This window comes from Trachurus trachurus (assembly GCF_905171665.1).
Source record: "Trachurus trachurus genome assembly, chromosome: 22".
In the NCBI taxonomy this organism is placed as follows: Eukaryota; Metazoa; Chordata; class Actinopteri; order Carangiformes; family Carangidae; genus Trachurus; species Trachurus trachurus.
This window is the reverse complement of record NC_139907.1, coordinates 12,711,417-12,733,813: the sequence shown is the minus strand read 5'-3', so window position 1 is coordinate 12,733,813 and position 22,397 is coordinate 12,711,417. Positions and strand designations below refer to the sequence as shown.

At 40.6% G+C, this 22,397-nt stretch overlaps 3 protein-coding genes across 4 annotated transcripts in view; all 3 read left to right on the top strand.

Annotated features, from left to right (window-relative positions):
* dph6 (diphthamine biosynthesis 6) overlaps window positions 1-2,977 on the top strand; it is a 57,724-nt gene extending 54,747 nt beyond the window's left edge. The window contains exon 15 of the mRNA XM_083998622.1: window positions 1,394-2,977. Coding sequence (XP_083854748.1) covers window positions 1,394-1,512 — 119 coding nt within the window. The 3' untranslated portion in view covers window positions 1,513-2,977. The remainder of the gene's footprint in view (window positions 1-1,393) is intronic.
* A 3,486-nt stretch (window positions 2,978-6,463) lies between these two features.
* LOC311005974 (uncharacterized protein) lies at window positions 6,464-9,301 on the top strand (the record flags this gene model as incomplete). The annotated part of the gene is made up of 1 exon (XM_083998575.1): window positions 6,464-9,301. The coding sequence occupies one exon, from the start codon at window positions 6,464-6,466 to the stop codon at window positions 9,299-9,301; it is 2,838 nt and encodes a 945-aa protein (XP_083854701.1).
* Window positions 9,302-9,752: 451 nt separating this feature from the next.
* aqr (aquarius intron-binding spliceosomal factor) overlaps window positions 9,753-22,397 on the top strand; it is a 45,207-nt gene continuing 32,562 nt past the window's right edge. For both annotated transcript variants that reach the window (XM_083997829.1, XM_083997828.1), the window contains exons 1-16: window positions 9,753-9,849; window positions 10,318-10,425; window positions 10,817-10,873; window positions 11,110-11,150; window positions 11,249-11,284; window positions 11,381-11,501; window positions 11,622-11,762; window positions 12,498-12,566; window positions 12,735-12,835; window positions 12,951-13,027; window positions 13,967-14,031; window positions 16,299-16,415; window positions 16,535-16,648; window positions 16,803-16,906; window positions 19,854-19,956; window positions 21,867-21,987. In XM_083997829.1, the coding sequence (XP_083853955.1) occupies window positions 10,339-10,425; window positions 10,817-10,873; window positions 11,110-11,150; window positions 11,249-11,284; window positions 11,381-11,501; window positions 11,622-11,762; window positions 12,498-12,566; window positions 12,735-12,835; window positions 12,951-13,027; window positions 13,967-14,031; window positions 16,299-16,415; window positions 16,535-16,648; window positions 16,803-16,906; window positions 19,854-19,956; window positions 21,867-21,987 (1,354 nt within the window). In that variant the 5' untranslated portion in view covers window positions 9,753-9,849; window positions 10,318-10,338. The remainder of the gene's footprint in view (window positions 9,850-10,317; window positions 10,426-10,816; window positions 10,874-11,109; window positions 11,151-11,248; window positions 11,285-11,380; window positions 11,502-11,621; window positions 11,763-12,497; window positions 12,567-12,734; window positions 12,836-12,950; window positions 13,028-13,966; window positions 14,032-16,298; window positions 16,416-16,534; window positions 16,649-16,802; window positions 16,907-19,853; window positions 19,957-21,866; window positions 21,988-22,397) is intronic.

The following is a 22,397-nucleotide window of genomic DNA, read 5'->3' as shown; positions in this document are numbered from 1 at the left end:
AGCACAATTATTTCCTATCTGTTAGTACAAAGATTAAAACATCCTGACATAAAACAGGCTTAGTGCGCAAGGTGTGATGAAGGGTGTGTTTCTTCTCTTAATAAAAACCATCCCGTCTGTGATCTCCCTAGCTCGTTCAGTTGTCAGCAAGCTATCTCCAGAGGATCCTGATTCCCAGGGAGCACCACATGCTCTGATAACACATATTTAGGCTTTTAATGCCCTCTAAAAAAAGGGGGCCTGTGTTCAGTGGGGGCATTTTAAGCTGTAGCGCATATTAGCTAATTAGGGTGTGTGGGCTCTTTGTAAGGATGTTTGGCATGCTGCGTGTGCTTAAAATGAAAGAGAGTGAGGCTTATTAAATTGCGCTGAACTGCTCTTGAAACCTTTCTGTCCTAATTTTTTCTCTCTCCAAGTTCACGTAGATGTCAAACAGCAGTGCTGCAGTACTAGTGGATACAATAAGAGGACAAGTTTGTGTTTGTCTACTGAGACTTTAGATAACTGGTCAGGAATTACATTTTGACATACGTCATATTAAGCAGATGTCATGATGGATTAGAGAGACTGACACTTGCAGGATTGTGACACAGTTTGCTTTCCTACTGTATTATGACCATGTCAGATCACAGTGACCACACCCAAGTCCCATCATACAAGCTGTTTAATCAGAAGAACTAAGGGAGGACATTCAAGCATGAGACAGGAACACTTGTGACCAATTAGTGCAGAGAGGAGAAGAGGGAAGAGGCAACCTCCCAGCGGGCTGCTGCTAAATAGACAGCCTGTCATCAAGACCAGGCTCTGAGACGCTCAATGAATTCTCTCATGTCCACTGTCCGTCTGTAGTCCAGCCGCACACACACACACACACACACACACGTATTTCTCAGCTCCAGTAAAGCTGAGCAGCGGTCCCAACGCAGCTTCTCAACATCCCAGCACAACAGGAGCAGAAGACGTATCCATTCCACTAGACCCCCTCCCCAACAAGCTGCTCAATTGTCCAAAAGGGCATGGCAGGGATCCCCGTCCCCGTCCCCTGCCCCCCCCCTCCCTCTGCCTTCTTCTGTGTCAATGTGTTTGCTTGTGTATGTGACTCTGTGCATGTTTGGGAGGGGTAGCTTTGTGTTCAGTCCTTGCTGACCATATGTCTGCACTGCAGGGAGTTGAATTGGGGGTTTGCAATCTGCCAAGGATTTAAGAATGCCAATAATTTGTAAACAGGCCCCACGTTCCCCGGTCGAAGGGTTAAGTGCACCCTCTGTCCTGGGACGGCCTCAGTGGGATAGCTATCTGAGAGCCTAGTGTCCAACTCCAGGTAAACTTTTCATGACACTAACAGTCTTCTTTTGCCCTCATCCCTTTATCTCTCCCAATCTCTACCTCTCAGGACTTAAAGGAAGTTTAAGAAGCTGCCTAGAAGAGTCCAGTCCGTCCCTGGCGCTTGTTCCAGTCCTGGACTTGCCTGACTCCCAGATCCTCCACCTGTCCTGCTGGCTCAGTTTATAGAAACACAGCCAGAGTCAACAACCAGACTCCAGTCATCCACAGCACTGGAATTCAGTGGGGCTTTTCTGGAGGAGCGGCTGACAGCCCAACACCTAATGACTTACAACAGGACATCAGTTGAATGTGGAGAAGAAAAACTGCATAACCGCTCATTAATGTTGAATGTTTATCGTGGCTGATTGTTGAAATGCAAAGCTGCATCTGTCTCCAAGTGGTTTTGATGGTGTTTGGTTTTCAGGATGTGTTTATTTCACTTCACACCACAGAACCGAGGCCAATAATCCACTGTGTCCTCCGCTGGAGTTGTTGACTGCCGCAGCTGTTATTCTGCCTTGCAGGGGAGTCCTATTGAACTTCTATAACCCATGGCTGCATACCAGAGGACTAGAGACCCTAGTCTACAAAAGGAGACAGTAGCTGTGTGTCTCATTGCATGAGGCAATAAATTATTCCCCCTGAATCCTACTGTTTCTGGTGGAATTTCTCTTAGCACGCGAGCTAACACCCTCGTAAAGGCCTAGCGCCACCACCGACACCATCTGTTCAGTTGTAAACCTATAGATTTACTGTGTGACTGCTTTGTGGCTGTGTGTAATGTGTGCGGATGAGGTGACTGTGTTTCTCCCTCTCATGGTCCATGGGATTCAAGGTGTGTTATTATTGTGTAATAGGCAATCAGCACCAAGCACCTGAAAAGATTAAGCCTCTTTATGTTTTCTATTGATTCTAAGGCAGCCTGGTTAATAGGAGAGGGACGCTACCACACACAGCTGCAGGGCAGGTGTGTCTTATGTCTGTGTGTGTCTGTTGAGGAGGGGGATGTCAGTGTGACGATGTGGGAAGAAAATAACACTATTAACCATTGCTCCTGGAACATTTCTTTTCTCAAAGATCATGAACCGTATTGATGATCTGAGTTGGAATGCATCTTCACTCCGGCTATTCTCTTCATCGCGCTTGTGATGGCGGGAGGGTGGAGTGGGTTATTGATCTTCACCCACCTCGATGTTGTTTTGATTGTTGTTATCAAAAATTGAACAATAGAGGCAGCCAATGGAGCCTGAAGATTTTCATTGAGGGTTGGAAAACACAAACAAGCAATTATTTATGAGAGTGAGCAAGCCAATGCCCCATAAACATACAGTGTGTGTTAAAGTTTAGCTGTTTGGTTTTAAAGGGGCCCCACCAGGGGGAGATTCTGTATTTCTGAATGATGCAGTTGTCAAATCAGCACTCAGATGAAGGTATTTTTCTGAATAAAGTACCCTTTATAATGTTTCTACACAAATGTCCAAAGAAGAATTTCCACAGAATGTTTTCTTTGTTGCCAAACAAAACTGTGCTGAGCAAATGAGCATGTTGAGCTGCCCAGATAAACAATGGTTTACAGTGAAGACAGAATTGGTTTTGTACAAATCAAACAATGAAAACTAGGAAACAATACATATTAGTCTATGGAAATGTGTTTCAGTTATTTGTGTTACATTCGCATTTCATTTTATTATTAAAATTCTCTTTGATCAAGTTTCCATTTCAATTTTTTTCATTTGTGAAAACAATTTGAGGAGATTTATGCAGTGTATGTAACAGTACATTAAAATACAAGACACAGCATTACAGTACCACAGAGGAGCTGTGTCACTAAAATTCAGTGCTTAACAACCACTTGTCGATCACTCTGTAAACATAATGTGCTGTCTTTTAGCGGGCATGTTTTCAAACAAACACAGGCAAAGCCACAAGTATATCATCACACCCTCATCATAGCCAGTGTGATGGCCTTTGGCAGACACATTTCTTTGTGTCCTTTCCACTGTGTTTTCTCACAAAATGAGAAAAGACAGGGTGACATTTGGTTTTCTCATGTGTTTTGTCAAATGTACTTTTTTTTTTGTACAAAGCTGACCTGCAACCACTCTGCAAACAAACTAGCTGTTGTGGCTAACATTGTCCTTTGTGTGCAGTGTACCAGCCTGCGGCCCTTGTCATTGTGGCCTCGCACATGGACTTTAACTCTGTGTTTCTACCTCTAGGCTAGCCAGGCTGATGTGTGTGACTCTCTTTCCCCATAGCAGTGGGCTACAGTAGGGGAGCTTAGCTCAGGAGCAACCTCACTGCACAAGACGCCTTCTGACAATGTGGTCTGTTTGCCCCAGTGACTGCGGTTTTGTTTGGTTTTAGGTTTGATTTGTTTTTGTTTCATAATGCATTGTGTTATTCTCCTGACATATTGTGAAAGCATGTCTTTATGGTCACAGCACTGACTTCATGGAACTTGCTGCGTCCCCTGAACTGGTGAGCCATCACATCCTATTGAGTGGTGTCTGCTGCCCTCTTGTGGCCAACATAAATAATGTTACATAAAAGCATCAGTGCTTTCAATTCAATACAGTATGTTTACTCCTGAGTGCATTTAATCATAAATTAAGTCAAGCACCATTAAACATTTGCCTCTCATCACTTCAATAAATTGGCTCAATTTTATCCGATAAGAGATCATCTAATTAATTTCTAAACATTTCCGAACATCAAACATCAAAATTCACAACTTTTTCAGTATTTTGTCAATTATGGAGATCTTGTCTACTTGATATATTTTTGGTATATATTATAATGAACCTCTGTGTTGTCTGTTGATTATAAGGCAGCCAGGCTAGGAGATGATGAACTATACAAAACTGCAGGGCATGTATGTGATTTCTATTTGATGATAGCATATGAGCTTCTCGGAGGAAAAGCACAGTGTAACTAAAGATTTAAATATTAACATTAAAAAAAAAAACACATGGATGGGCTAGGGCTCTGGCAGTGTAACATGTAGATCGAATGCAACTTTTTAATATGTTAGATAACAGCATGCCTGCACCTATAACTATGTTCATAATAAATTACTGACTGTCCAAAACTTAAATATATTCAATTCATAGTTGCATTGAACAAAAGCGCAATTCTTGATTTTTTTTTTTGTCAATAATTGACTTTTCAATTTCACTTGACTACAAATTGTTCACAGTACGAGTACCTCATGGCTATCCTGGACTCTGCAGTATCCTTGAAAGAAGGGGGAACCAAAGTTACAAATAGACGCGCATACCACCTCATTTTTTGAGTCTCAATAACAACAAGCCACAGATATATCAAATACCGGTATACTGAAAATAACATGAAACACTGAGGGTAAACCCAAAGAAAAAAGAATGCAGGGCTTAGACTAAACTACGATCACAGAGAAAACAGCAGACCAAAAACATAAATGTGGACTCAACACAATTAATCATATTGCCATACTGTAACCCCTGACAAGTACCACATAACTCATGGAAAACATGATATTCTTTTATTTGTCAAACCTGCCAAAACACAGAGGCAGTATATGAAATATGTAGCTTGGGAAAACCAAACAACGGAAACATCTTGCGAGCAAACACATTGACTTTGTACTCATAATTGTTCTGTATCAGTTAACAGTAGGCCTAGGCTACAATTAACAGTGTATGTTTATTTTTGAGCTAAAACCTCTATCAGCAGGAACTTGTGGTTTTAATTAAGAGTGAACAAGGCCATACATGTGAACTCCTGCAGTTAAGTGTGATTGCAAATCTGCCTGTAGCTCTGTCATTAGTATAACGTCACTTTCTCCAACAAACCCAATATCCCATCCATGTGGACATTCAGAAGGCACATTAGTGTTTTACCATAACACATTTAGATAGTCCTGATTTGGTTTTACAGAAGGCAACACCAAGATAATAAAGTGTTAAGGCCATAGGCATAATTGGGAAATTCTTGAGAGCAAGGTTTGATATCGCCTCTAATCCTATTACAGGTCCTGACGTTTCCTTTAGTGTAATTTCTATTTTGACCAGAAAATGAAAATATCTATTTTCTGTTCAAAGTAGGTTTATTGCAATGGTATTTATGATAATATGCTTTAGGCAAATTTAACATTTCAATATCCTACTTAAATCGATTTCTTCAAACTAGATCCCAGTAAAACATCTATCACAGATAGGAACTAAATATCTTTGGTTCTAGCAGCCGGCCGTACCAATTGAAGGAAGCACAGTTTTGTTTCCGGCATGACGTCAGAGATGGTAACATCCTTAGCAACAAAGCTAATACGATGTACACACAACTGATAATGAATACATGGTTGTAAAGAGAGGCTATCGTATATAGTAAGTATTTTTTACCTATACATTAGTAAAGCGAGGGTTGTTTGCTAGTTTTCGACGTTCGCTGTAGTTTTTGGTCGTGTTCTCGCTTTTGTCATACTGTAATTAACGTATCGTGTTAATTGTTTGATATTGCAAACATTTCAAATATGTAACTTTGGTTACACGAAACATACATATTTTATGTGTTAATTAAAACGAGATTAGCCATATCATTGAAGCAATGTTTTATAATCAGTTACACTCTTAAAAGTCATTTCATGAATTTAATTTTAGCTAATGCCTTATTCTTGGTCCTAGGAGGTGATTTGGAGATGCATCAGTGCCCTGTTTGTTCAAGATCTTTTCCGACACCCTATAAACTTAAGAGACATCATGTCATCCACACTGGCCAGAAGCCCTTCACCTGTAAAATCTGTGGAAAAGCCTTCACACAGACTGGGCATCTTAAAATACACCTGGAGAAAGTCCACTGTTCCCAGTTTCCACCAGGCAGTTTACGGGATGGCATTTCAAGAAATAACCAACAACCAAAACATGATAAAGCAGCTGTGGGAATGAGCACACATGGCAGCAGCGATTGCACTAAGAGGTCATCGCTGCCTTCCCAGCCAGAATGGAGAGGCGGATCTGTAACTCACAACATATTTCAGCCTTTGTCTGAGACAGGAAATCCAACTGTAAACAGGCCACATGTTAAGAATGGCTCAGTGACCCACGGCAGTAGCTCATCAGATATGGATCCAACACATCAGGATCAAGTTCGTTCTGCAAATATGGCGACATCTGTGTGTGAAACCCTCAACAGACACACCTGCAAAGTCTGCTTGAAGTCATTTAGTTCATCTGTTCACCTTTGGATTCATTCAACAACTCATAACAAAACAAAACCATTTCAGAGGGTACAGATATTTTCTAAGAAGGCCTGTTTGAAGATGTGGACACCAACCAGGGAGGTGAGCTCCAGTACAAGCAAAACAAACAAAACAAAACACCAATGTCCTAAATGTCTTAAAAGCTTTTGTACACCTTCCAAGTTACGAAGACATTTTCTTATCCATACAGGCCAGAAACCATACTCATGTACAATCTGCCGGAAAGCCTTTACACAAAAGGCACACTTGAAATCTCATTTGAGCACAGCATATACATGTTCACTTTCTGCAGTCAATGTAAGGAAAAGACAGGGGCTTTGTAATGAAAGTCAAACTTCAGTTTTACTGCCTCAGTCCTCACTTCAGGAACCCACAAGTCATCACACTCTTGTGAATTCACCGGTGGAACTCAAGCTGCAATGTAAAATAAGTGTTAATACCATGCAGGACCTGGATAAGACTGGAGTTAAGTTGGATGCAGTTGTCAAACCAGAACAAATATTAAATACAAGCAGTCCGTGTCAGAGTATTTCACATATATCAGGTGAAGAGCAGCAATTTTTGACACAAAAGGATACAAAACCATTCCAGTGTACGATCTGCAACAGATCATTTTGGTTAGAAGTTAATTTAATTCGTCATCAGAAAATTCATAAAATACAAAATGAACTGGGAAGCACTTCTCCTGTGCAAAACAGCAGAGATGTGAAAAAAACAGCTTCTGAAGCAATAAAACATTCACCTACACCTAGCCATGCACATCCTATTGACTTGAACATTGTTGTTAAACCAGAAACATGGAGGGAAATTTCCATTCAGGAGGCTGTGTTAACCGCATCATCAGAACAGCAAAGCGAAACCAGTCAGGCCACCATTAAGCAGCAGAGAATTAACACTTCACATCAGTGTGATGTGTGTTCAAAAAGTTTTCCATCTGGATCAAAACTTCAGAGGCACATGATGACTCATACTGGACAAAGGCCCTTTGGATGTGAGATTTGTGGAAAGAGATTTCGGCAGAAAACACACTTGAGGGTCCATTTTCGCACTCACCTCTGGTCCAGATATCAGAAACAGCGATCTTCGTATATCAATCGCCCACCTTCACGTACAGGTGGATTTAACACAAGGACTGCAGAAGACAACCCAATCCAGGGAATGTTGGTACCGGGAAAAGATATTGAGACGCACAGTGGCAGAGGTGTTACCTCTATTAAACACCTGGACGAGACATCTTCTGTAATGAAGGAGCCAGTTCATAATTTGTTGCCACATACCGCAAAGAAGAATTATGTTTCTCAAGTGAATTTGAAAAGGACAGAGATGACTAAATCAAAGCGCAGTCCTGGCCGTGTACAACACAAGTGCGTTCAGTGTTTAAAGTGTTTTCCCAGTGCCTCTAAATTACAACGGCACGAGATGGTACACACAGGCTTGAAGCCATTTAGGTGTCCTACCTGTGGAAAAGCTTTTAGGCAGGCCTCACATCTGAAAACACATGAAGGGTTCCACTGTAAGAGGAAACCACCCAAATCAGTTGATCAACAGGTGAACCTCAGAAAACTGAAAACAAATAGTCAACAGCAGCTTTACCCAGGGATTACTGTTCGAATCCCAGCACAGCAAAAGTGTGGGACCACAGACACTACACATTCAGTTTTTGCTGCAATTGAAGGAGAAAGTGCATTGCTCCGTACCAGTCGTGAAGTACCTCTCACAAAAGTGAACAGTGCCTTTAAGACAAACACTAAAAGGAATACATGCAAGACAAAGAAACTTAACATATGCCGAATATGTTATAAGAACTTTGTCTCTCCATATAAGCTCTCAAGGCACTTGGTGACTCACTTTGGGATAAGGCCATACAAATGCTCTTTGTGCAGCAAAACCTTTACACAGCGTGGTCATCTAAACATTCATGAGCAGAAATGTAAACAAGTAAACAGGACCTCAGAATATGACCAAATAGAAATGATAAATACTGACCATCTCCAGAATGAATGCATCAAAAGCCTCACTGAAAGCGCAGATATCAGTATGGACGGAATAAGAGAGAATACAGAGCCTCGGTATACCAGTGTTGGTCAGAATTCTTTTACTGGTAATGATTTATCTTATTGCACAGAAGCAGTTGACACTGAATGGGTGGCAGTGCCAGAAGTAGGGTTAGAAGAGGGGATTAACAAATTAGAGAAAAATGTAACAGAAAATTACAGTCAAACTAGAGAAAGTTATAACTATTCATTTCCCTCTGAGCTTGCTTTTGAAATAAATAAGCTTGTCCAAGATCAAAACATAGCAGCTCCACCTTTGTCAGGTCAGTATGGAGGTAATGCACATGATGTAGGATTACCATGTCAGCATGAAGGGGTTACAGCTATTTTAGATAGCAACAGGCTACTTGGTGATGAACTTGTGAGTTCTGTGGATACAAATCAAACCCAGGCAGATGTCCCACATAACTACTGGTGTGAACCACTTGAATGTGACAAGTGCACTGAAAATGTTAACTGTAAAAATGATCTTAAGGATCATCTGTGTTCAGTGAATGGTCAGCGTGAGGTGACAAAGTTACCCCAGAAGAACCGTTGTGACATTTGCCTCAAACATTTTATCACTCCCTCAAAACTTACGAGGCATTTTCTTATCCACACAGGTCAGAGGCCATACGAGTGTGACATTTGTGGTAAAACTTTCAGACAGCAATCACATGTCAGAAAACATAGACTAACTCATTGATAATCATATGTTACTCTAATGTTTTTTTTTGTGTGTAAAATGTTTTTTTTTATTATGATCAAAATGTGTCAGTATGTTTGTATATGTGTATTTCAAGTGTAATAACATAATGATAAACATACATGAAAAGTTTGATTTGTTTTGTATTATTCTGACTGTACAGTAAAACAATGCTCAAAAATAAACAAGTTACTTGAAAATAATAGTCTTGTGATGTTTCACTTATGGCCAATATTTAGTTAGATTTTACATTATTTACATAGAAATTAGACAGTTCCATCGAATTAAATTTTCTTTTTCTTTTTTTAAATCGCACTTCTCTGTTATTACATTCAGTATAGGTTTTACTTCTTTGATAGTGGAGTGGAGTTGTCAGTTTTCTGAAAAACATTAAATCTGAGCGGAACTGAATTCATGCACTCTGCACCCGGGGACGAATTTAGGGACGGACCCATTGAGGAAGTTAGTCGCATACAGCGCGTTTTGGTTGTGTACATGCGTAACGAGTCTTTTCAGAGCATTTCTCTCATGCTGTAAAACAAATAAAGGTTAGTGGGCTCAATTTATCATATATCTGGATACGCTATAAAGAACCAATATTATCAAGAACCGTTTGAATAAACTATATTTACATCACTAGCTAATTAGCTTAGCTCATCGCCTGATACTGTGGAACAGCGACCATCTGCTAATGTTTTTGTTGCATTATCATTGATATACATGGTTAGTGTTACATTTAGGTGCCTAAAGAAGCTATTAGTAATTATCACAATATTTAAAACAGGAAACATCTTGCTATCTTTGTTTTGTTTTGTTTTACGATATAACATATCCAGTCGAACTTTAAACCTAGCGAGCTAACTTTGTCTGCACCTAGTTTCGGATAGCTTCATTGCTCCTCATTTTTTGAGAACATAAAAGTTAAATAAATAGTTATATTCATAGCTTATTTTGTCGATGAATAGCTATATCTGCTTCAGACAAAGTATCACCTCTAGCCACTCTTTTTCTCACAGTCGCCGGTGTAGCTGTTTGAGATGACCACCATGGAGAAGAAAGAAACGCCCGCTAAAAAGGCAGCGGCTCCTTCTGTGTCTCAGATTAATGCAGAATATGTCACACAGGTAATTCACACTGTACACGTACTGTATACTACACATGTGGTCGAGCACTGTGATTTGCGATTTGATGTGTTCTTGTTTTCGTTCTGTAGTGACACTGATTTGTACCTGGGTAGAGAATAATGAATGCCCTACGAGGGTAAATAGTACTGATGTATGGGGTGTGTGTGAAGCTGTGGACTGTACCTATGACACAGGACTTGGGGATTTGTGCTTCTTCCTTTAGATGGTTGTATGTTTGGTATATAAATGTATATATCTGGTTATCTGGTTTCTAAGATTGCTACACATAAAATACATGATTTGTAACAACCTGTGTGTTGCTCAATTAACCGTTGTATATACACACTGCCATCCTTATTGTTACTGATGTTTTTCTTATGTCTCTTTTCAGTTGGCTAATAAATACTGGGCTCCTCATGCAAAGAATAAACTACCATTTGACCCAAAGGTGAGGTATTTGCATTGCTGCATCTTAGACACATAAATAAGTATAATTTTTGTACTGCTACTAGTACTACTACAACTTTAACAAGTGAGTGGCAATACTTTCTAACTAAAATGTGTTTTAAACATATAAGTACAGTGAAACAGCAAAGATGTACTCAAACACACATGTTTTTAACACTGCAGTTGGGATCATCTGTGTTTGCCTAAACCCTATAAAAGTCTTTCCTGTCTTTTTAGGTGATGGAAGATGTTTATGAAAAAGAGATTCTTAAGTCCAAGTGAGTTAAATTATAGCATCTTAAATTCTTAAATGCCATTCTCTAATATACAGTACATATTTAACTCTTATTCTGTTGTATTCACTGTTTGGTTTCAGATTTGCCATTAGAAAAATTATGCTGCTCGAATTCAGGTGAGACATTTCATTTCCTATTATTTATTGTCTCCCAATATATTAAGTCATTATGCTATCAAAGAAAATATACTAATTTATTTTCTCATCTTTCAGCCAATACCTTGAGAACTACCTGTGGGTGAACTACACCCCTGAGGTGTCCAGCAATGCCTACCTCATGTCCATTTGTTGCATCGTCAATGAGAAGTTCAGAGAGAATGTGCCAGCTTGGGAGGTAAAAACAAGCCAGACTTATCTGAGTTTAGAGTAATTAGTGATTCCATGTTGATCAAAGTTCTGAGGAGATCATATACTTGAACACAACAACAAGAGCATTTTTCCTTGTGTATACCAGGTGTTCAAGAAGGAGCCCAGCCATTTCCCTTTCTTCTTCAAATGTGTGATGGAAGCTGTGTTGTCAGGCGAGGGGGCTGGCCTTGCTCTGAAGGAACAAACCGTGCTGCTGGTCTTCCTGGACCACTGCTTCAACAGTCTGGTGAGAACGATTACACCAGTATCCCTTGTCTACGCTTACTCCCTGTATAACTTAGGCTTAACTAACCCTACTTGAATGGAAATGTCTGGGGACCTCATTCTTCTATACATCGGTAAAAAAAGGACGTTTGAGTCTTCATCTTAAATTATGATAAGAATCGTTGAAAGTAGCATGTTTTCTTGTGTAAAACCATGTGATACAGATACATTTTAAAAATTCTCCATCTCTAATCACACAACAGCATGAAATCAAAGTGCAGCTGCTGTAATAATTGTTGTTTTTTTAATTTGATACGCATTACATCCTATAAATGTTGTTATTACTCTTAAATTGACCTAAAGGCATTAACATGATACAGTGGTTTAAATAATCAGGGTTTTGCTTTTAAATGGTAGTAACACCAAAGGTTGTTGGTAAAGAGAGTGTGAAAATGAAGGTACTTGTGTGTAAAGTCCACTAGGTGGCAGTAGTGGACTAGGCAGTGCAGCTCGGATCAACACGCCCATCTCTATCCTCTACAGCTGCATTAAACCACCAGGAAGCACTGCAGATGTCTCACTTTAAAATCTGCTGTGATAGCCTGCTGCACTTTGAGTGTATCGTATAAAGGCCTCTAAATATTTTAGTTGCAGACTTTTATTATGGGCTGAAGTGTAATAAAAATCTGTCATATGCAATACATTTTGACAACCCCCTCCCTCGCTTTCTCTTCCTCTATGTGCATGTCCCTCCCAGGAGGTAGATTTGATCAGAGAGCAGGTGCAGCAGCTCATCTCCCTGCCTATGTGGATGTGCCTCTTACCAGTAAGATGTCAAACCTATTATCCAAATTAAGTTTTTCTGCTGGTTATTGGTGCAGGCAAAGTAATCACTCTGTTTGATAAATTCATTTGAAGGAATTGCTTCCTTGCTATGGCACTAATTCTGAGATAAAATAAGACGTTTAATGATTTGTTTCTGTCATGTTTGCAGTCAAGACTTCAACACGAGCTGAAGAAAGTTCCAAAGCTGCAGAAGTTTTGGAATCTAATAACGAAGAAATTCGATAAGATGGATGCTGACGCAGCTGAGCTGTAATTCTATTTTCTTTGCTAAAGTGTTCAGATTTATACAGTCTAGAAAACTGTGTATTGTACCTTTTGGGTTTCAACACTCTTTCTGATTTTTCTTTTTGTGTGGCTTCCTCAGGGCAAGAAAAGAGAGGACCTTCCTCTCGGCTCTGATTAAAAAATTTCTTGGAGTTCTCATGTCAATCCCGCCCACAGGTAAACAGAAGAATATTTTATTTCCTTAGGTACCACAGTATTATTGTGTGCAACTATACCTAACATGGAATTTCTTCAGCAAGAATAATGGCCTTTGGATTTAAACAAAAAAGTACATCCCTGGTTTTGATTACTACCTCCAAATACTGACTAAAATTAATGATCTTGGGTGAATCTTCCTGTGACTCTGGTCCTGAAACAGTTTTTTGCCTGTGCTCATTTCTGTCTGCGTTTCTTAGCATGATTCATGTACTCAGGCGTTTCTAGAGCTTTCACAGTATCAGTGAGCACAGCTCTTATAAACAGGGCCATTTGTAATATAATATTGCCGCCCTTATGTCAGTTTCTCAGTTCAGCCACTCCTTCCTTTCTCTCTGAGTCGTGCAGCTTCTGAAGGAGCATGTGTTCCAGCTGCCATGGACCCACTGGCACTGACTATTATGTTGTAATGCAGGGCGACACACAGGCCCCCCACCTGAATGCTAAAAACAGACCATGTGTATTTGTGTGTTTAGGTAGAATTCAAACCTGACAGGATAGATTATAATCCAAGGACCAGCAGGAGTCACGTCACTCTAATACTTGCTGCATGCCTCAACTTTAAGTGCATACACACAAGCAAGCACACCAACAGGCTTAATGAGGACTGAGGTCCCAGCATGCTGCTGTGCTGGCAAAGCAGTATCTCATAGTGAGGCTCACACACTCAGCATGGCACCTTGGTGTTGTCCACATGCGTTTGCTGTCCTCATGTCCTTGGTGATAACTACACAACCTCCTTTCCACCGCTACATCTCACCGCTCCCTATCCTGTTTTGGTCTTATATCTTCATATAGACATGTCTGCTCGTCTGTCAGATTGCATTTGTCATTGACAACATGCGTTCCCTGATGTACACTGAAGTGATAACCTCTTTGATCCTCCTTCCTTTTCCACAGAGACTATATCCATGGACAAAGTACATTATTGTGAGAGATTCATTGAACTCATGATTGATTTGGAGGTAAGACTCTACCTCTCATTCCACACCCTTACTCGAGGAATATGAAATTGTGCGCTGTTTGAACCTTCATATGCTAAAAGTGGTTACAGTGAAATATGCCGTGCTGAGTCTTAACACAGTCTAGTCTGAAACACATTTTCACTCGTGTACGTACTCTAGATCTACTATATATTTGCTTTATCGTGGTGGCCTGATGAATGAAGCGGCGTAGTCATCCATTTTTTGCAGAGCTCATTTGCCTTTTGTCCTTCAGGTTTATGGCAACCTCAGGTCAACAGACAGTGGATAAATGTCCGGTCTCAGCTCCTCCAAATGCGTCTCTGTCATTGCTGTCTGCAGAGCTGTGCAGGATTTGAAACAGTAGTCTTTGATCGGAGCATGAGAAAGGTTATTTTCAGCACTATGGCGTTTGACATGTGGTATAAGGTGTAGGATAATGTGCAGCGTATGTGTGGACTTGTATAACACACAAGTCTAAATTCAATATCCAACGTGTCGCCCTTGATTCTTGATTTACATACTGTGGCCAACAAATCTGAAGAATGTCATGTGTAATGCAGTGCATCTAGTGTACAACACATGTTTCTTTTTAAATTAATTATTAAAATGTATATATATACCCATGCTATATATCTAACAGTTTAAATTAAAAATGGAGATTTTCATTTTGTTTCATGTAGCCTTACTCAAATGTGCAAACACTGTCCTTTTGCACATATACAGATTGGCCACAAATGCATGATTAACCTACAGTATGTCACTGTGTGTGTGTGTGTGAAATAGGTTTTTCTTACAAAACAAATGCTTCTTCTACCACCGGATCTTGACCGACTACATACCAGTTTGTGTCGCAAGGGTTTACATGTCAGTTACATCAGGCACAGTGTAAGACTTGACATTCTTAGGGTGATGAAATACATAGATCATGAGGATGAGGATCGTCTCTGAACTCCTGTATTTGTTATAGACGGTAGTATGAGGAAAATAGATTTTTGACACTGTTTTCGTGGCGGCAACCTTGCTGATGTTGTTGGCTCTCTGGAGTGAAGACACAATGTCACAGAAGATTGTTGCTCCTGCTGCCTTTGCAGATCTCCTGTTACTAGCAAGAGAGCGCAATAGATTTCATCTGGCTGTCTGCTGACAGGCTGGCCTTGCTGTTCCTGGCAGCGGCTAGTGGCCGGCCAGCTGAATGTCTCCAGAGACATCTCTTGTCCTTTAGCACTATCCTTTTACAAAGCCTCAGTCGCCTGAAATCCATACTTCCCCTCTCTGATGACGACCTGAAAATTAATGCGAGGGGGGGGGAAAAAGATCCTGGTTTTCATGGCCGCTTTATGCTGGCTGTCAGGGCTGCGTGGAGATCAAAGATGGCAGTTGGATATAAAGGTATCTGCTCGCAGTGTTTAGGTATCACGTGCTGCACCTGCCGCCTTTTGTAGAACAGTTTTCACTGATTTCAAAGAAAGATGGATATTTCTTTTTTCTTTTTTGGGGGGCTGTTTTGCATTTCAATATACCATTTCATATTCTACTGTATTTCACAAATGGTAATTTCTTTCTGCGGGCATGTCTTCTCTTACAGCCTTTTACATTATGATAGACTCCTTTTTTGTTCCGCAGGCATCAATCAACCTCTCACTCAGTTCATCAACATGTTCAGTGTTTCTTTGTTATATTCCTACCAAAGCACCTCTTTCACCTCATATGGAGAGATTTCCTGTTTTTGCCGTCATGTCAGGCTCCTGTGCTACGGCACGCAGATGAATAATGGCTGTACAAGCAGCTGAGCCAGTGTTTCTCCTATTGTCTTCCCATCTCACTGTCAGTTTGCCTTATTGTCTCTCTCGATCATATGTTTCAAAACATGCTCAAGATAATAAAAGACCATGGATCAATAAGATGTATGGGTAATCGTGGTCCAGATTCTCGGAACTGTGGTTGTTGTTGGATGAATTGATTCTTTTGACCCCTGAGAGGTGTCAGTTTATACAAGACTACATTCCTCTTTTCTGTGAAGGAGGGATATCAGATCTTTTTGCTTCAATCCTTACACATCCGGTGGTCTGTGTATCTTTAGTTAATCTGTTCCTCTCATGGATGTAATAGATCCATGGTTCCTCTGTACTCAACCAGCATTTTTCTTGGATTTATTTTTTTATAAAATGCATTCAGGTTACAAGTGGTTGTGATTTCTTTAAGGTCAGACGACCACACGACTGTTAGTGTTTAGCCCTGTGTTTAAACATAGTGTTGTGTGTGTCCAGGCCCTGCTGCCAACCAGGCGCTGGTTTAATACGGTGTTGGATGACGCTCACTTGGTGGTCAACTGCCACTTGTCCAGCCTCACCCACAGAGAGAAGGAGGGACACCTCTTCTGCCAGGTATGATGCACACAAACATGAGAAAATTAATGCATATGCACTTGATTGTATACAAACATATTGAGATCAAATCAACCCTGCTCTCGTTTTCATGTATATTTGTCCTGTCATCGCTGCAGTTGTTGGACATGCTGAAGTTCTACACAGGCTTTGAAATCAATGACCAGACAGGAAACGCCTTGACACAGAAGGAGATGACAAATCTGCACTATGACAGAATCACTTCTCTGCAGGTAAAGATTTGTATGAATAGAGACAAATGTGCAATGTGTATTTGGTCATATATGTTCTTACTTGGAAATATTTCCTTGATTACATAACAACATTAATATTGTGATGCCTTGTTTGTACACATTGGGATTTTGCTTGTTGCTTTCTGTCTTGCAGAGGGCAGCCTTTGCTCATTTCCCTGAGTTGCACGACTTTGCTCTCGCCAACGTTGCCGCAGTCGACACTCGAGAATCCTTGACCAAGCACTTTGGGCATCTCAGGTAACCAAAACGGAAATGAATCATGAGATGAACTTTCTGTTAATCAGTGCACAGATGGAGGGATGTGGTGGGAGGCTATGCATGATTGCACTGAGTGAAATTACAGTGACCTGTTAATAATAAAACTGCTTTAGCAACTTCAGAGCTATGAACCCAGAGGAGGCTCACCTTTTGTTTACGTTATACCGTTTTGCTTTATTCCTTACTATGCTGTTTTTCTACTGTACTAGTTTACTAATTAATTGCTGCTGTTTGTTTAAATAGTCTCACAGAAACAAACTCCTCAGCAAACCCATACAGAGAGAAATACACTGATCTGACCTATGACCTATAAAGTTCCTCTGATCACTAGAACATACAGGCCTGAGAAAAAACAGCCACACATGCACCTGGACCCATCTCGGACTTTGCTGCAGTATAGAGCCAGACCACCGTTGCTGCCTGACTTCCCTGCTAAATGGCAGCTAGTAAGCCCTTGAACAGGCAGCTGGTACCAGCCAGAGAGAGAGGCACGCCTCATTAATTTAATCGATTTGCAGTGGCTTGAGAATAAACTCTTTGAACAGCTGTGTTTGTCAGATCATATTAGCTTGCCAAAGAGCCAAAAAGCACCCTCGCTTTGATGCGTCGGCCAGTGTGTGGTTTTATAAACTTGTACACGTGCGTGAAGGAGAGTGAAAAGACATTGATTTATCTGTAATTTGTAATTACTTCAGGGTTTGTAACCTTTCTTGGCTTTTGATATCATAATAAATGTTTTTTAAATTACTGACACAAGCTTTTAGAGACACTGTACACCATCATCACTGCACTCTAAGTGAGTTACTGATTACTTGTTTGTTTGTACAGTGTGTGATGTCTTTACATACCATGATTGCCCCGAGGTGCCGTGTTGAGACAGCACAAATTTCCTCTCTGCAGCTGATGTTTCTATATCTATCACCTCTTTTAAACTTCTGTAATGGATTATACATGCTTAAAGCCCATACTAAGTTTCTTTGAGTCAGGCAGAGTGTTATGAGCCGAGCTGAGCTGAATCAGGTAAAGACTTAGCTGAACCATTTCATGTCTTTCTAGAAGCTCTGCTCCTTTCCCCAGAATTAGGGGTTTTGAATATAGCAGGAACTGCATTGTTCCCTGCTCCACAACTGTCACCAAGGAGAAGCTCCTGGGTAACTCCAAATATGCCAATCAGATTTAACGAAGCACTTTTCATCCAAACAACTCATGCTAATGCCAGTTTATTCCAGCTGCGCTACCCATGGGCTTAGCTCCGAGTCACCCGCCGCTCTGAATTTATCCGCTAAGTCCCCCAAACACACAAACGCAGCATTATTGCATAGCCTGCCCACACATATACAGACCTATTCTCTCACATATACACAGACACACAGATACCTCTCCGAGTTATATAAAACACGTTGAGTGTCATTTCAGGCCAAAAACGAAAGAGCACCTGATGGAAGAGTGTGCTTCACCTTGTGAGATGCTAGAAACAATGGAAGAGAATCGGCACCACTCAAGTGTTGAAAAGAACTGGTGTAATTAGTCCTGTGACTTAGTTCACCAACATGTTCCTCTCACTAGAAGGGTGTTTATGTTTTGACAAATCCACTTTTCAATAAGTTCAGGTTCCTTAATCCGTAATATCCGAGGATATTAAGTGACTAAGAAACAAACTAAACAGAAAAACAAATAGTCGAAGCAAAAACAAGTCAAATTTTCTCAGCCATAAAAGTCAATTATTATAGCTGTGCGATTTTTTCTTGTTTGTACCTCTACCTGACTCTGTGATTTATTTTGTCGACTTTGACTTTAATAGTTTCTCTTTAATTGCTTACTTAAAATCTGAAAAAAAGGGAAAGGAAAGCCAGCACACTCACGATCCCTTCGATGAGTTTTATTACAGGACAGGTAGGGCAAACATTGACGTTTCGACCGAAGTCTTTTTCAATGTGTGACTTACTTAAAATCTGAACAAGGGTCTAGACAGCCTTAAGGCTATAGAGTAAACTTTCTGTGGACCAGTTTCTTTTATGTTCACATCCTTATCTCACCCTGCCAGTGGCTCAGCTGTCAGTTATGACCTGGTCCAGTCATCTCCATTACTCAGAGTGAGTTGTTTTGCTGCCGTTATTTTGTTGCTAAGGGAAGGAATGTCCACATGACCTATGCCAGGTCATCCACTGGGCCACCAAACTGCAACATTGGCAGAATTGCCACCCCACTGGCCAAGCATGGCATCACAACTAGCAGAATGCATGCAGATACACGGATATAGTCCGTCAGTGCCACGTGTGGCTGTCCAGTCCTGTCACAAAGTGTCCAGTCCCTGTCCTTCGTTCTGTACCAGACCCTGCCTGTGTCACAGTGTATCAGCCTGATTAAAACAGGTCTGTATGCAGAGAGCCACGCCTCAGCTTTCCGAGACGGAGATGGGCTTTGATTTTCATAATCCTGTCGCATCAGTGCGCCCCGACCTCTTAACACACATGCTGACAGAGCAGGAGTGCAGAGTTGAAGCAAACAGAAGAATTGCTTTGTGCCGCAGTGTTAACGAGCACAAAGAATTTGTTAAGGCTGTGTATCGTCACACACTACTGTATGTATTGTCGCCAACACCATTTAGAAAACTCACTCCTCAGAAGGTGATATCCCCAGAAAAGCACCCACACATCTCTCTTTATGGATATTATGTACCAGAGTAATGATGTACAACCAGAATGTTTTTTGTCATTGTCATGTAATGTTAGTAGACATCAGATTGTCCCTGTTGTAGTCATAATCCTCGCTATTTCAGTCATCGCATCATTAGCGCAATAGCAATTAGTTACTATCTGGTTTATTTTCATCCCGGATCTGGATAAGTGTGTCAGCTAAATGTGTAATTTGCAAATGCCACTCTTGTAGCTGACTAACCACTTGTTTATCTCATCTTTCTCTGCAGTCCCAATATGCTCCACCGGGTGGCCTCGTACCTATGTCTGCTGCCAGAGCTGCCTGAAGGGAAAGACACCACCTATGAGAAGGAAGTTCTTCTTGAGCTGTTGGTAAGTGCAGTGTAAGGGCTTTTATTTTATTGTCTATGCAGGCATTTGAGTTATAAGCCAAAGTGGCAAATATGGGCCTCCTTTTTTTATCCCCCTTTTTTGGTTTTGTAGCATTTAGAGCCAAGTAAATTTGAACCTTTCATACATGCAAGTCAGACATTTCAAACAGTGGAATGTATTATGAAATACAAAATCATCTATTAATCTTTTTGATAGTGATGGGGTTAGGGAAGTGGCCTAATCCATTTCTACAGTTGTGAACTAGTACTAGTACTATCATTTTGTTTTTCTCAAAATTAAAATATGTATCCTTGGCCCTCTTTATTGTTCCGGACCTCTTTAAATTGACTATACAGACATTTTCTGGCTGTATTAAGGAATGGAGCCATACCTTGTGCTGTGTACTTGTCAACTGGCAAGATAAAGGATGTAAATAACCATTGGCTAACACTGTTTGATGGTGCACCCGATCAAACAGTGCTGGCATATGGGTATTTTCCAGAGCAGTAGCTGGCCAGTCAGTGCTACGGCATAATAGGTTTTGTGTTTCTCATTTTAAAGTCATTAATTTAAGCTCTTGACCTTGGAATACATATAGTATCCCCTCTCCACTGCTTGTCCCTCTTGAATTTGCCTTCTAATCCAATTACTGTTTTATGTGGGCATCTGTGTGACGTAGGGTAAATTGAAGACAGTGCTGATGAGATAGGAAGCCTTTTTTTTCTCTCTTTCCTTTTTTAAGTATCCTTTGAAAGGTTGGAGCTTGTTTGATTGTGCTCTCTGGTTTCCCCATCCCTCGCTCTCCCAATTTTCATTTTAAAAAACCCCTCCAGGAATCTGCTGGACCCTCGTCCCGTTAGTCTCTCAAACACACACTCCGACATGTGCTGTAGACCTCTTCATGAGAGTGGGTGTTTCAAGGCTTTTTCCTGCGTTTATTCATAATTACCCACTCAGACCCTCCGCAGGTCCTCTCTGAGAAGCGATGGAGAAGAGCTGTTTCATAATTATCTGATTAGATTGTTGTAGGAGACAATGTCAGAGGACTCATTTGTGTGCGCCTGAGGTTGCCCCCAACAACCAACATCTCTGACTGGGTGGGTCTAATAGGAAGGGGCCACAGGACTAAAGCACTGCCACACGCAAAACAATCATACATGCTGTAGAGAACCCAGTCATAAACACTTAGGGAGAAAGAATGGTTCTTTCTGAGAGGTAATTCTGTTTTTACACCAGTGCCAGGCTTATGGTGGTTTAGGCCTTTTATCTTGTGTTGGAACAGAGGAGCGGGTTTGTATTCAGCACCAGATATCACTCCTTGTCCTTGACATAGTAAGCAATTCATGTAATGTATATCATTTCTCCAGAACAGTAGAGATAACAGTGAAAAGATGGTTGAATGGACATCAACAAAATCTCAAATGGACAGGAACATGAGTAAATGTAATTGTAAATGCTAGAGTCTGATGTAAAATAACAGATATTAGCACACCACAACAGAAGCTCCCGGTCTTATCTGAAGTAATCCATCAAATGGATTACTTCAAATAAATTCCCGTATAAAGGAACATCTAGAATGAATACAACAAAATTACCAGTGATGGCTAAACTACTGAATTACATCTATATAGTATACCTGCCCACAATACCCACAGGAATCCTAAATACATCCTCCATCCTTTGACAAGGCATCCCTACTCTCTAGACATAAATACATGTAAACCATGTGATCAACCAACATATTTATTTGTGTAACCTGATATCTTGGAAATTATTTTCATATTCTTATGTTTTTTCAATAACGTATTTTAGCATGGGAGGAAATAAAGATACTAGAAAGCTTGCTTAATAGGCAAGGGAGCATTTGTTTGTAACTCAATTGGTCTTTCATTTTTCTTTGACCTGTCTAGGTATCACGTCACGAGCGCAGAATCTCTCAGATTGAGCAACTTAACCAGATGCCCCTTTATCCAACAGAGAAGATAATCTGGGATGAGAACATTGTCCCGACGGAGTACTACTCAGGCGAAGGTGTGTGTTGCATTTGTGAATGGTGTTTGAATGTCTAGTCGGTGCCTCATAGTCACAAGTATACACCCACGCTTTGTGTTATCCCTTATCCTAAGGGCACTCATGGGACTGAACTGGCACCTCTCTCTTAGGGAATCCTCTTTAGTTGGCAAGGACACCTTCAGCAACTCACATACTACTGATGATTCAAGCAACGCCCTCATTAGTTGTAACATGCAAACATGCTTTACTTGGTGTAAAGGGAAGACTTAGAAGTTAGCCATGTATAATAGGTCATTTGACCATTTTTTGTAACTGTACAAAAAGTTAATGACTCAACCATTATGTATATGTAGGTATTCACAAAATAATTATTCATAAAATAAGTGTATTATTAACTCTGTATCCCTGTGTCTATTCATTCACTTCCT